This window comes from Lygodium microphyllum, chromosome 20, assembly GCF_053477565.2.
Source record: "Lygodium microphyllum isolate KBCC chromosome 20, Lygodium_microphyllum_v1.1.10, whole genome shotgun sequence".
In the NCBI taxonomy this organism is placed as follows: Eukaryota; Viridiplantae; Streptophyta; class Polypodiopsida; order Schizaeales; family Lygodiaceae; genus Lygodium; species Lygodium microphyllum.
The window spans coordinates 42216013-42228471 of NC_141154.1; the positions used below are offsets into that span (position 1 = coordinate 42216013).

General features: G+C 37.1%; 1 protein-coding gene across 5 annotated transcripts in view; it reads left to right on the plus strand.

Annotated features, from left to right (window-relative positions):
• The first annotated feature begins 10899 nt into the window (after positions 1-10899).
• LOC148018867 (uncharacterized) overlaps positions 10900-12459 on the plus strand; it is a 56947-nt gene continuing 55387 nt past the window's right edge. For 2 of the 5 annotated variants that reach the window (XM_087701126.1, XM_087701127.1), the window contains exon 1: positions 10902-11488. In XM_087701126.1, the coding sequence (XP_087557252.1) occupies positions 11108-11488 (381 nt within the window). In that variant the 5' untranslated portion in view covers positions 10902-11107. Of the gene's footprint in view, positions 11489-12459 lie in introns of all 5 variants that reach the window. The other 3 variants (XM_087701125.1, XM_087701124.1, XM_087701128.1) reach the window with 2 other exon arrangements.

A 12459-nucleotide genomic window follows, 5' to 3' on the forward strand; every position in this document is an offset into this window, starting at 1 on the left:
ATGAAATGTTTAGTGCATGGAAAGGAAAAGATTATTTTGCATGATGACGGTAGTACTCATGATTTTATTTCTGCCAAGCTAGTAAAGGAATTGAAGTTACAGACTGTACCTACGCATTATCACATCAAAGCAGCATTCTTAGGCACTAGGTATAATGGTACACAGGAAGTGCATGACTTAGAGATTCAAATTGGTCAATACACTGAAAGAATAAATTTTCTAGATGTTCCATTACAGTCGAGTGACATTATTTTAGGTATGCCTTGGTGTCATCAGCATAACCCAGATATAGATTATTCCATGCATTCAATTAATATTCAATTGCAAGGAAAACATATTACATTGTATGGTATGCATGCATCTAATGCTTTTCCACTGCTTTCGCATACTCAAGCTAAACGTGCATTACGCAAAATTAGTAAATCTTATCTCATTTGGGTGAATGAACTGCAAGTCAAAGAAAATTATATGCATCCTAGGCATAAAGAATTTCTTGCATATTTTAAAGACTATTTTGCCGAAGATCTACCACCTGGTTTACCTCCTTCACGTCCAGAAGACCATAAGATAGATTTGATTCCTGGTACCTAACCACCTTGTAAAGCACCATATAGGCATAACCAGATAGAGCAAAAAGAAATTCAAAGTCAAGTTGAGGAATTACTAAATAGAGGATTGATTAGACCTAGTAGTTCTCCATTTGGTGCACCTGTTCTATTAGTCAAGAAAAAGAATAATACCTATCGTATGTGCATTGACTATCGAGCTTCAAATAAGATCACCGTAAAGAATAGGTATCCAATTCCTAGAGTCGATGACCTTATGGACAAACTGCAAGGATCTGCTATATTTAGTAAAATAGACCTTAAGTCTGGTTATCATCAGGTGAGACTAGATAAGTCTGACATATTCAAGACTGCATTTAGGACATAGTTTGGTCATTATGAATTTTTAGTGATGCCATTTGGATTGACTAATGCACCTGCTACATTTAGTAGAATGATGAACCGTATATTTTTGAAGTATCAGTATTGTGTTATTGTCTTCTTTGATGATGTTTTGGTGTTTAGTCAAAATGAGAAAGAACATTATGAGCATTTGTCATTGGTTTTTCAGTTATTAAAAGATAATCAACTGTATGCAAATCCTGAAAAGAGTGAATTCTTTAAAACAGAAATTGAATATTTAGGTCATATTGTATCATCTGATGGTATTAAAGTTGACCCTAAGAAAATAGATGCAATATTGAATTGGCTTGTACCTAAAAATGTGCAGGAATTACGATCATTCCTTGGTCTTGCTAGTTTCTATAGGAAGTTTGTACGTAATTTTTCATTACTTGCTTTACCACTGACTAAACTTCTAAATAAAGGTATTGTCTATCATTGGTCCGATAATCAACAGAAATCCTTTGACTTATTGAAACATGCATTAACCCATGCTCCTGTATTACAGTTGCCTGATTTTAATAGACCATTATTTTTAGTAGTGACCGATGCTAGTGGATCAGGAATAGGAGCTGTACTTATGCAAGACAATCATCCTATAGCCTATTCTAGTTGTAAGCTGAAACCCTCTGAACTGAAATATTCCACATATGACAAAGAATTATTAGCTGTTGTACAAGCCTTAAGACAGTGGAAACACTACTTAATGGGCTCTGAATTTATGATTAAGACCGATCAGCAAAGTATTAGACATTTACTTAGCCAACCCCAAATATATGACCGACATATCAAATGGGCTGCCTTTATTCAAAGTTTTCATTCTATAATTCAATATCAACCCGGTAAAGAAAATGTAGTGACTGATACATTAAGTAGAAGACCTGCCATTCATAATATTTCTGTTATATCTTTTGATTCTTTGATTGCTATGAAAGATACTTATCATCAGGATATTACTTTTCATGCTGATTGGAATAAATTAGTTCAAAATAACTTGATTCCTATTGATTCATTATCTTATAATGATGGATTTATGTTTTATGAAAAGAGATTATGTGTTATAGTTCCATTCCGATCTTTTGTTTTGAATGAGATTCATTGTCCTCCATATCAAGGTCATAGAGGTATCATATCTACTTTACGTATATTAACTGAAGATTTTTATTGGCCACATATGGACACTGATGTATCTAACTTTATTTCTGAATGTTTGATTTGTCAAAGAGTTAAGAGACATCATGGTAAACAGTATGGATTACTTATGCCTTTGTCTATTCCATCAAGACCATGGGAACAAATTTCTATGGATTTTATTACTGGTTTACCTAATACTAAATCTAACCATGATATGATTTGGACAGTAGTAGATAGGTTTAGTAAACAAGCATATTTCATTCCATGTAAGAAAACTTTAACAGCATCACAGGCAGCACAATTGTTTTTGAAAACTGTTTTTACTAACCATGGATTACCAAAAGTTATTATTTCTGATTGTGATTCTAGATTTTGTAACAACTTTTGGATTACTCTGTTTACTAACCTAGGCACAAAAATTGATTTCTCATCTGCATTTCATCCTGAAACTAATGGACAAATAGAAGCCACTAATAGTACTATTTTAGATCTTTTACGTGCTTATACTATTTCTAAACCACAGACATGGGATACACATTTGCATTTATTACAGTTTGCATATAACAATATACCACACACATCTACAAAGAAAGCACCGTTTGAAGTGATTTATGGTTATAGATTGTCTACACCTGTTGCATCTTTGTCAAATAGAATTCAGAGTGCTGATGATATTGCTAGTATGCATAATACTATTTTTGATGAGGTTAAAGACATGATTGCCAAAGCCCAGCAATCATATACCAAGCAAGCCAATAAGAAAAGACAAGCAATGAATTTCAAAGTTGATGACTATGTTTGGTTGAGAATAGAAAAACGTAGATTACAAAGTGTAGATAGACACCCATTAATGACAATGCATTCAAGTTAGAATTACCACCTCACTGGAAAATTCACAACACATTTCACATTAGTTTATTACGACCATTTAGAGGCCAATTACCTGTACACCCTATTTATGAAAACCCACCTTTGTTAGAGGAAGAGACTGAAATACTTGAACCTGAAGCTATCATAGATACTAATTTTATGACCACTAGAACTGGCCGAAGATATTCTAGATATCTAGTTAAATTTAAAAACCATCCTGTAGAGGAAGCACAATGGATGCACGCTAGAGACTTAAATGCTTTCCCCACTCTGTTAGCTCCACATTGAGCTAATAGCAATTGAGGTCAATTGCTATCCCACCCTGGGGGTATGATGCCAGGAGGCATATTTCACGGTGGATTCCGTGCCACGGTGGATTCCGTGAGGTTTTACGGTGGATTCCGTAAATTTTGACGACTGGGGCTCATACACAAAGTGGATTCTTTGTGTGAGAAGTTGATGGGGACGCCTGTCCTTTTCGGGCGTTTCATTAATTTAGTGTGTACATGGGTGATTCCATAGCGGGTGATTCCACAAAATGCATATTAAATTAATAAACCTTTATGAGTTTAGAGTGCGCACTCGTAATAAATTAAGGTTAGGATTGATTTCTAACCACTTGATTTATTTATGTAGCTGAAGACTGCTAGGTATTCACTTTTGTCGGTTTAATTGTATTATTTTACTAACAATTGTGAATGCTTCAGTTGATGTGTAGAGATAGCAGCAGTGGCGGAGGAAAGCATTGGAGGATAGCGAGTATTTGATTTATTGATTATATTTTGATGGGCGCATACCTTAGGCATGGCGCCTATATTTTGTCACGCCTATTTATTGAGACATTGGATATTTATTATTATTTTGTATGCGCATGGGCGCACGATTATGTTATTTCTATTTGGACATTGTATTGGGCATGCCAGACTCTTTGGGCACCGCCCACTAGCTTTATTCCTATTTTGTGTTAAAGCAAACTCAAAAGCTAAAAGCTTGCTATTTTGTAATTTGGGCTATTATTTGAGCTTGAAGATGATTAATACAAAAAAATACATGCTTTGTGGAGCGCTCACACAAGGCATGGGGGGAGATTGCACCCAATTGGTCTCTTGTTCATGTCGTTCATGCTTTTTACATTGAATTTTGTGCAAAAAGTAGAGTTCTATTGTTCTTGGGGACCTTCCGGCATTCACTACGCAAGCGTACAGCATCCGATCTGTGCATCAGTTAGAAAGAGTGGTGTAGTCAAGAGTTGAGCAATTTCAGGCTTTGCACTAAGCCATGAAATTATACCGATGCTCCTTTTGTTTTTGTGTCTTGTGTTGTGAGAGGGTTATCCTCAATCATTGCTCGTGATACATCTTTTTTGGTGCCCCCATTGACGAGCACCAAAAAGTGGTTTGGCATTAATCTTTAGTAGCTATTGATCACTAGGGATGGTGACTTTCCATGGGAGATTGGATGAAGACATGTATGCTTGGGTTGAATATGTGGACTAGTGTATATACATGTTTCATATTGTGGATGATGAAAATATGGTGAATTTTGCATTACAAGGATTTGAAGACTATGCCTTGGAAGTTATCAGTTGTGTCCCAAATGATATTATCAGCAGTTGGGAAAGCTTCTCATTGTTTATACATAGTTTTTTCTTTGTTCATTCTACAAGTTTTGGTACGAGTGATCAAACACATAGGAAGTTTCAAGGATTATACCAGCTTTGACTCAAAGACATTAAAGTGATGGGATGCTATTACGAGGATTACATGAATGTGTTGGATCCAATTTTGCAAAAGGTACAAGATTTGGCATATGGGGTATATCAGCAAAGCAATGCTCAGTATGTTGAAGAGAAGGCATGCATGCATACATAAGAGAGGGAAAGAGGTATATCAATGGATTATTTTTTAGCTTTGGAGAAACCTCTTTTTTTTCCAAGTATGATAGTCTTTGAGAGTGATAACAGAGAAGAGGAGGAGGGCTTCTATGAGTCTCCTACATCTTATGGTGATACAGGAGGTGTTATGTCTACTTACTTTGGTTTGGACTCCTTGGTTGGCAATGAGGATCTTGATGTTTCTTTTGGATTTGGTGAAGTGTTGAGTGACGTTGTTAGTCATCATGATGAAGTGATCCATCATGATTGTAGTGATGTATCTAATATTGATGGTGATGAGTTGGTTGCTGAGATGGTAGATAAAGGAAGTAGACTAGAGCACCTATCTTGTATGCTAGAGGATGAGGGGATTCTTGATGAGTATTTCTTGAAGTTGGATGATGCTTCTAGTATTGAGAAGATGTTTTTGGATAGTTTGGGAAGTGATGATGATAATGAGCTTGTTGTATATCAAGAGCTGATGCAAAGTGATGTGCATGGAGCATAATTTCCACTTGCTATCTTTTCCTCTACTTGTGTGATGAAGATATGTTTTATGACTTGTACTTGCATGATATGCTGTTAGATGACTATATAGATGGTGGTTTTGGAAAAGAACTTGCTATGGATATTTATTGTGGAGGCTCTCATCTATTGGAGTATGTTCTTGAGAATGTTGAGTGGGATGATGGTACTATCATCTTGTTGGAAAAAGCAGCGCAGGATATGTCTATCAAAGGGGACCAAGTATGCTGATAGAAGAGGCTAGTCCCAGTTTTTGGCAAAGTATTTGTTGGATGTATGTAGAAATGTGCGGTGTTCAAAATATCAAGGAAGACTACATGGTGAACCCATTGAAATTGCTTCTTGATGAGGAAGTAATGTCAGATTTAAGGTGTGATCATGTCTATTGCTTTGTGGAGTCCAAGTCAAGGGAAGCAATTATACTGATTGGTATGTACATGCCTTCAAGGATGCACAAATTAGATAATAACTTCTTGAATTTCTTATTTGGATATATACATATATTTGCCAAGCTTGCAGGTTTTGAGAAAGAGGATATGAAGTTTGGAGGCAAGGATTGGAGTTAGCAAGATGATGAGGCAATTTTTGTGAACATGTGTTATATGAAGCATATTGCTTGGGATGCTAGATTGGAGTATTCATATGCATATGAGTTATATGTTTTTTCTTCAGGACTAGAAAAGTAGCTTGCATGGGATGAAAAGGATATAATCTATGTGTTTGATCCAAGAGTTTAGGTAGAATGCTTTATAGGGGAGTTTGATGAGAGCAGAATTATCTTTGTATTCGATCAAGGTACCTAAAAAATCATTCTTGTTGGTCAACATGGTGAGAGTCAGATTATTTTTTCTTTGATCTAGATGGAATGATTTAAGCTAAATCAAAATCCCAAAGTCATTGAGAGGGCAAAGCATGACTAAAATTTTCGTCAAATTTGGCAACTTGAATGACCATGACTGAGCTGGCCATCATTAGGTTTCAAAGGGCTGATGCCAATGATACATAACAATTGTAAGCTTATGAGGAGCTTCACTTCAGAGAAGACAAGACATGGTTCTACCAAAACACCACACGAGTAGTTTAGATGAACAACCATTGCCATACCTTGACTTGTTTGTGGAGATTATAATTCATGTGGTGATTGCCAATTGATGTGAACTATTGAAGCCGATCTACTAGCCCCTTAAAGTAGGACCTTATGTGCTTGCAAGAGATTACTCTAAGTATTGCATTTTTGTATGTGGTTGGGTGGTGGTGTTGGGATAGATTTTGTCCTTTGTCTTGTGTTTTTCGCATTCTTGAAGGTTGCTAGAAAGAGTGGTGTAGTCAAGAGTTGAGCAATTTCACGCTTTGCGCTAAGCCATGAAATTATACCGACACTCTTTTTGTTTTCGTGTCTTGGGTTGTGTGAGAGGGCTATACTTGATCACCACTTGCGATACATCATCTCTCTCTCACTCTCTCCACACAAGCAAGAAGGTGAAAGCAAGGAGCAAGAAGAGAGCTTTCTCAAGATTGCACACCACTAGAATGAGATTATCTATTCACCTCCAATTCTTATACATAATGTCAAATTAGGCACCCTACTCCTCTTTTTGGGCAAAAACTGGATCTCCTTTGATTTATGTATGCTTCTTAGTTTAATTGTTCTTTTTCAATCTAAAATAAGCAGAAGCTCAAATAGCCTCAACACCTCATGTCTATTATAGCGAATTGTCCTAAATTCAAAATATTTTACAATTTGCATAGGAGCAAGTTGCTCTCTTTAAAAATATAATTATAACATAATATTCTTCAAAATATAAGAAAATTCCAAAAATCTTGACTTGAAAAGTAATATTGGCATGGCTTAAAAATAATATACACTTACTTCTAGTACTTGTGCTTTTGTTTTCTTGACTTCTTGAATACCTTCATGAAAAGATGTTAATATCTTTGAAAGTAGAGAAATTGTATGCTAGAAGCCAATCACATGAAGAATTGGAGTACATATGCCAGATGTTGATTACATTAAGATCCTATGCTCTAGCCCCTTCATTGATGGTGATAATGTTAATGAACCACTTACATTCCAATTAAGGAATAGAAACATTTGACCTACTAATCACATAATCTCACTAGTTGTACACACATCTTAGAGAAATCTTTTGTTTCAAAAGCAAAGTTCTTTCATGCTACCAAGGAAGAAGATTTTCGTTTATCCATGGGGCCTTTACATGACATAATATGTAGTGTGGAAAAAATTTGTTGAATGAATTGGGCAAGATACTTCAAAAAGAAACAATCAAATTTTAGGAAATTTCGAAGCATGACATATAGAAGAAGATTAAATAAAAGTTGAAATGGTATAACAATGCAGATGAGGAAGAACAAGATATTGCCCTCATGCCTATATTTTACTCTTCTTGCCATGCTCCAAATTAGGCATGTGCACAACATCTTGCACATGCGCGCGCGCGCACAGAGAGAGAGAGAGAGAGAGAGAGAGAGAGAGAGAGAGAGAGAGAGAGAGAGAGAGAGAGAGATGCTTTACGTTGTCCATGTGCCCCTCTTTGAATCAAAATACACATGCCTAAGTTTATGTCAAGATTATAAGACTTCTTTTCAAAGTTGTGTCTTGCATTACCTTATGAAACCTCATTGTTGACTCAAGAAAGAGAGCAATATGTTGGTTACGATTTTTAAAATTCATAATTTAATCATTTTATAAATTTTCTTTACATGTGTAGCTAATGAGAATTCAAAAAAATATTTTTTCTCATCTTACAGTATATTTTGACATTTTCTTATCAATTTTGTTACTTTTCCCAAACAAAACTTTCAAAATGTAGACGTGCTGATCCACTTCTCACAAACAATGCACTAGACCCACTTTTTGAGGTCCACACCATCCTCAATATTCATGGCTAGAAAAGGGGAGTGCTCATGGGTGAAGCTAGAGTGGCAGGGGCTAGCGGAAGCCCCACCAACACCAATAGCAAAACACCATGAGGCCCTTCACCTCCAACAAGTAGTATTGGGTAATCTTGTCATTCACCAAAGCTTCCATCATAGTTATCATTGGAAAAGCATATCTCTATCTTGAAACATAGCCTTAAAAATGGTGGCTTTGCCTTAATAGCATGAAGAGAAGAATATGAAAAATCTTCTCGGCAATTAGTGATGGTACCACCATCATGTGAAAGAGAGAAGAATGATGGACAAGAGAGACATACAAAAATAAGAGAGCATCATCAACTCTTGAATTAGTTTTCAATTACTGTAGCTTGAAAGGATTGAAGTATTATGTTAGCATTGTAGCTCATGATGGAGGAGGAGGCAGTGATAGAGATGGATGTGTGGTGAAGATGAGAGGTTTCATTCAAAAGTGATGCTATACAAGGGGCATGACAACATGCAATCGAGAGGGTTGAGGTAAAGGTACATGTCGAATGAAGATGGCAAAGAAGCAATGGAGGGCACATGCTTGAGGATGTTTGGGTGCATGGACAACAACCTTTTTTAATGGTCATCCATGACATCTTGTTTAATACAAAGTTTATAACCTTATAAATGATAAAGCCTATAACCCTATTTCTTTAGAGACTTGTCACATGAGGGGTTGGGGCAGGTCCAAGGAAAGAACCCAATGTGCACGTCACAATGAGTGGTTTTGCAATGAAGAGCTTGAGCAAAAACAACATAAAATAATCGCTCTTATGTTAGATTACCCTCTTGGATTGGCTTCTCCATAGACCATTTGATGGTAACAAGGTAGAAGATGGGATGCTGTAGAGGGCCATGGAGGAATATGAGTTGTGCCATATCTGGAAAGGCCAAGACCCTATAATAGTTTTGGAAAGTGGGGCAAGCCATGATATCATGCTTCAAGTTGTAAGGTGTAATGTAGGTATTGTTACCAATGTTGGAGCACAAGAAGATATTGTGTTGGAACAAGAAGCTTGCAAGGTGAGGCTTTGGATGTAAGGAGGAATTAAAGTTGTTGAGTCCCATCCATGTCCTTGACAAGCTAAGAGACGTTGAATATGATTTGGTGGAGGTGGGTAGAAGCTACAAATGCAACACTACTATCACTAGTAGTGCTAGCTATGATAGCTCATGAACTCCTTGAGTCGATTGTAATAAAGGATGTAGACAAGATTGAAAAAGTCACAATGTAGGTTCAGAAACTTGGAGGGCTTCTCGAACCTATCTCCTTCTCTCTCTCTCTCCCTCTCCTCTTTCCCTAAGCCTTTCCTCTCTCTCAATCAAATCAAACATTTTTCAATTAACCTCTCTCTCTCTCTCTCTCTCTCCCATTAAACCCTCCCTCTCTCACATGTACTTTCTCTCTCTCTCTTTTAATTAAAGCAAACTTTTTACAAACTCTCTTTCTCCCCTTTCTAAATCAAAAGTTTCTCTCTCTATTAATTAAATATTTTAATTAAATTAAAATTTTTAATTTAAAATTTTCCCTCTCTTTTAATTAAATATTTTTAAAAACCTTAAAAAAAAATTCATCCCCTTTTAATCAAATCTCCCCTTTCATGTGTACTCTCTCTCTCTTTTAATTAAATCAAATATTTAAAAACATATATTTCTCTCCCTTTTTAAATCAAAAGCTCCTTTCTCTCTTCTCCCTCTCTTTTAATTAAACATTTTAAAAAGTACTTTTAATTTAATTTGTTTGACAGTTTTAAACATACTTTGAGAGAGAGAGAGAGAGAGAGAGAGAGAGAGAGAGAGAGAGAGAGAGAGAGAGAGAGAGAGAGAGAGAGAGAGAGAGAGAGAGAGAGAGAGAGAGAGAGAGAGAGAGAGAGATATTTGATTTGCGCTTCAAACTTTGAGGTTTAATTGGTATCAACTTTGTGTATGGACGAAATTTTATAAGTTTGATGCATAAAATAGATTGTATGTATATTTGGTGTTCTATATTACAAATTTTATAGATTTCTTTTAGGTTTAAGTTTGATGAGAGAGAGAGAGAGAGAGAGAGAGAGAGAGAGAGAGAGAGAGAGAGAGAGAGAGAGAGAGAGAGAGAGAGAGAGAGAGAGAGAGAGAGAGAGAGAGAGAGAGAGAGAGAGAGAGATTAAAGTTGCTGTGTTACCTTTGCTTGCCGCTTAAGGTGCCACGAAGCGGCTAGTTTAAGCAACATAGCTCTATGTTTTTATTCTCTTCTACTCTTGGTGTATGATTGTCACATGAAAATTACATTGTGATGTGAAAGTTATCGTTTTTTAGGCTCTAAGTAACATTTGTTTTCTCCTTTCTAGGTACTACTTATGAAGAGGATAACAATAGCTTCCATGTAACAATATATTCGAAATTTCTTCACTTCATTTTGTGGTCAGTGCTTTGCAGTCACTACAAATATAAACAAAATCAAAATTTATGCAAGTTATTTATCTTCAAGTATAAAATAGTAAAGTGAGCATAAATATCAATAAACATATTATAAAATCAAAATTTGTTAAAAGTTTGATTGCATGCGTCTTAATAGTTTCTAATTTATGTGCTAAGAAAAAGAAATAGTGTAGTCTCTTAATTTAAAGACAAAGAAAGTAAGAAAAGAAATGATGGAAGACAAGAAGCGCACTCAACCCTTACAAACACATATATACTCAGCATCATCGTCCAGAAGCAGACACACACACCCGATTCCCGAACTGGTCGTCTCAAACCCTAGGAGCGAGACGCATGCCAGCCGATTTCTTCTCTGCTGACAGTATCCCGTGAATTCTCTGCCACTCTACCCCATTCGTTTATCCACTGATCCATCATGAATCCTCAGGGCGGTGATCGATCGAATCAAGGGAGGAGGCGGACGGTGCATCCCTCAGGCTTTCCATCGGAATTCGGGCATCCTTTTGCAGGCATGGGGATGCCAATGATGGGCATGAGCATGTTCGGCAGTGGTGGAAGCGTCTTCGATGACTTCTTCACCCGAAACCCTTTCGATGATCCCTTCATCAACAGGCCCTTTGGCAGCATGTTTGGCTCCACGGGCGGGCTCTTTGGACCAGGTGGATTCATGGGCATGGGGGGTCTCTTCGATAATGGCAGCTTCTTCGACCGCCCGCAGAGTGGGAGCTTCTTCTTGGAGCAGCAGCAGCAGCAACAACAACGACAGCACCAGCACCGCATGCCTCACATCCAATCTGTTAGTTCCACTCATCTCCTCCTAGGAAATGTGCAAATCTGCATTGAATCAAGTTAACTGTTGTACAGGTCTTAACTAGTGCCTCCTAAAGCAGGGGCCATGTAGTTGCCAGGTTGAAAAAAATTTGTAACTTGTGCTAGAATAACTCAAAGGGAATTTTTTGCAATTGTTTGATAGCCCTTGATGGAGATGGCCCTATCCTCTCGCAGGTTATGCAGTCCACAACAAGGGTTCCAAAACCCTCATGAGAAATGTGATTGCCGCAAATGCAATATAAATATGAGTTGAAGTCAGTGAACGTGCTAACTGTCATGTTGGTTGAATGGCAAGAACGTAAGCAAGGGCAAGATCAGGACGAGTCTACTGCTAAAGCATTGTCCTTAGTAGGCGAAAAGCTGCTCTTCAATCGCTCTTCCATTGTTTACTTGTTACTTGTCCTCCGGTGGCCATTATGCCTAGAGCTGCTGCTGCTATTGCACCCATCTGAATACCATATTAGTGTCCCAATTGGGGTCCTAGAAAGGGCCATTTAGAGAGATTCCATAAAAAGTTTAATGTACTTGATATGGAGGAATCTTTGAATGAAAATGTTTAGAACATATGTGTTGCACTAGAAGGGGATAGAATCAATGGTTGCATGCTACAATGCCTTTGTTAATGGAACTTCAAATCCTCCAAATTAAGTTGCAACAATACCCAACATTAAGCAAGATTTAGGTAACAATGGTGTAGGGGACATGAGAGCTTGCTAACAGTACATAGGATAGGTGATGATTGCTAGCGGTTGTTAGGTAAGGTCTCTAGCTAAGGGTTATAGGTAACGTGAGAACTCTCTAGCAATAATATAGGTTAGGTGATGATTACTAGTAATTGTTAGGTAAGATCTCTAGCTAAGGGCTTCAAGGTGGCCTTGAGTGGATGTGTTGTACATGTACCCCTTGTGGATGGGTTGTAGTTGTACAAGTTGTACA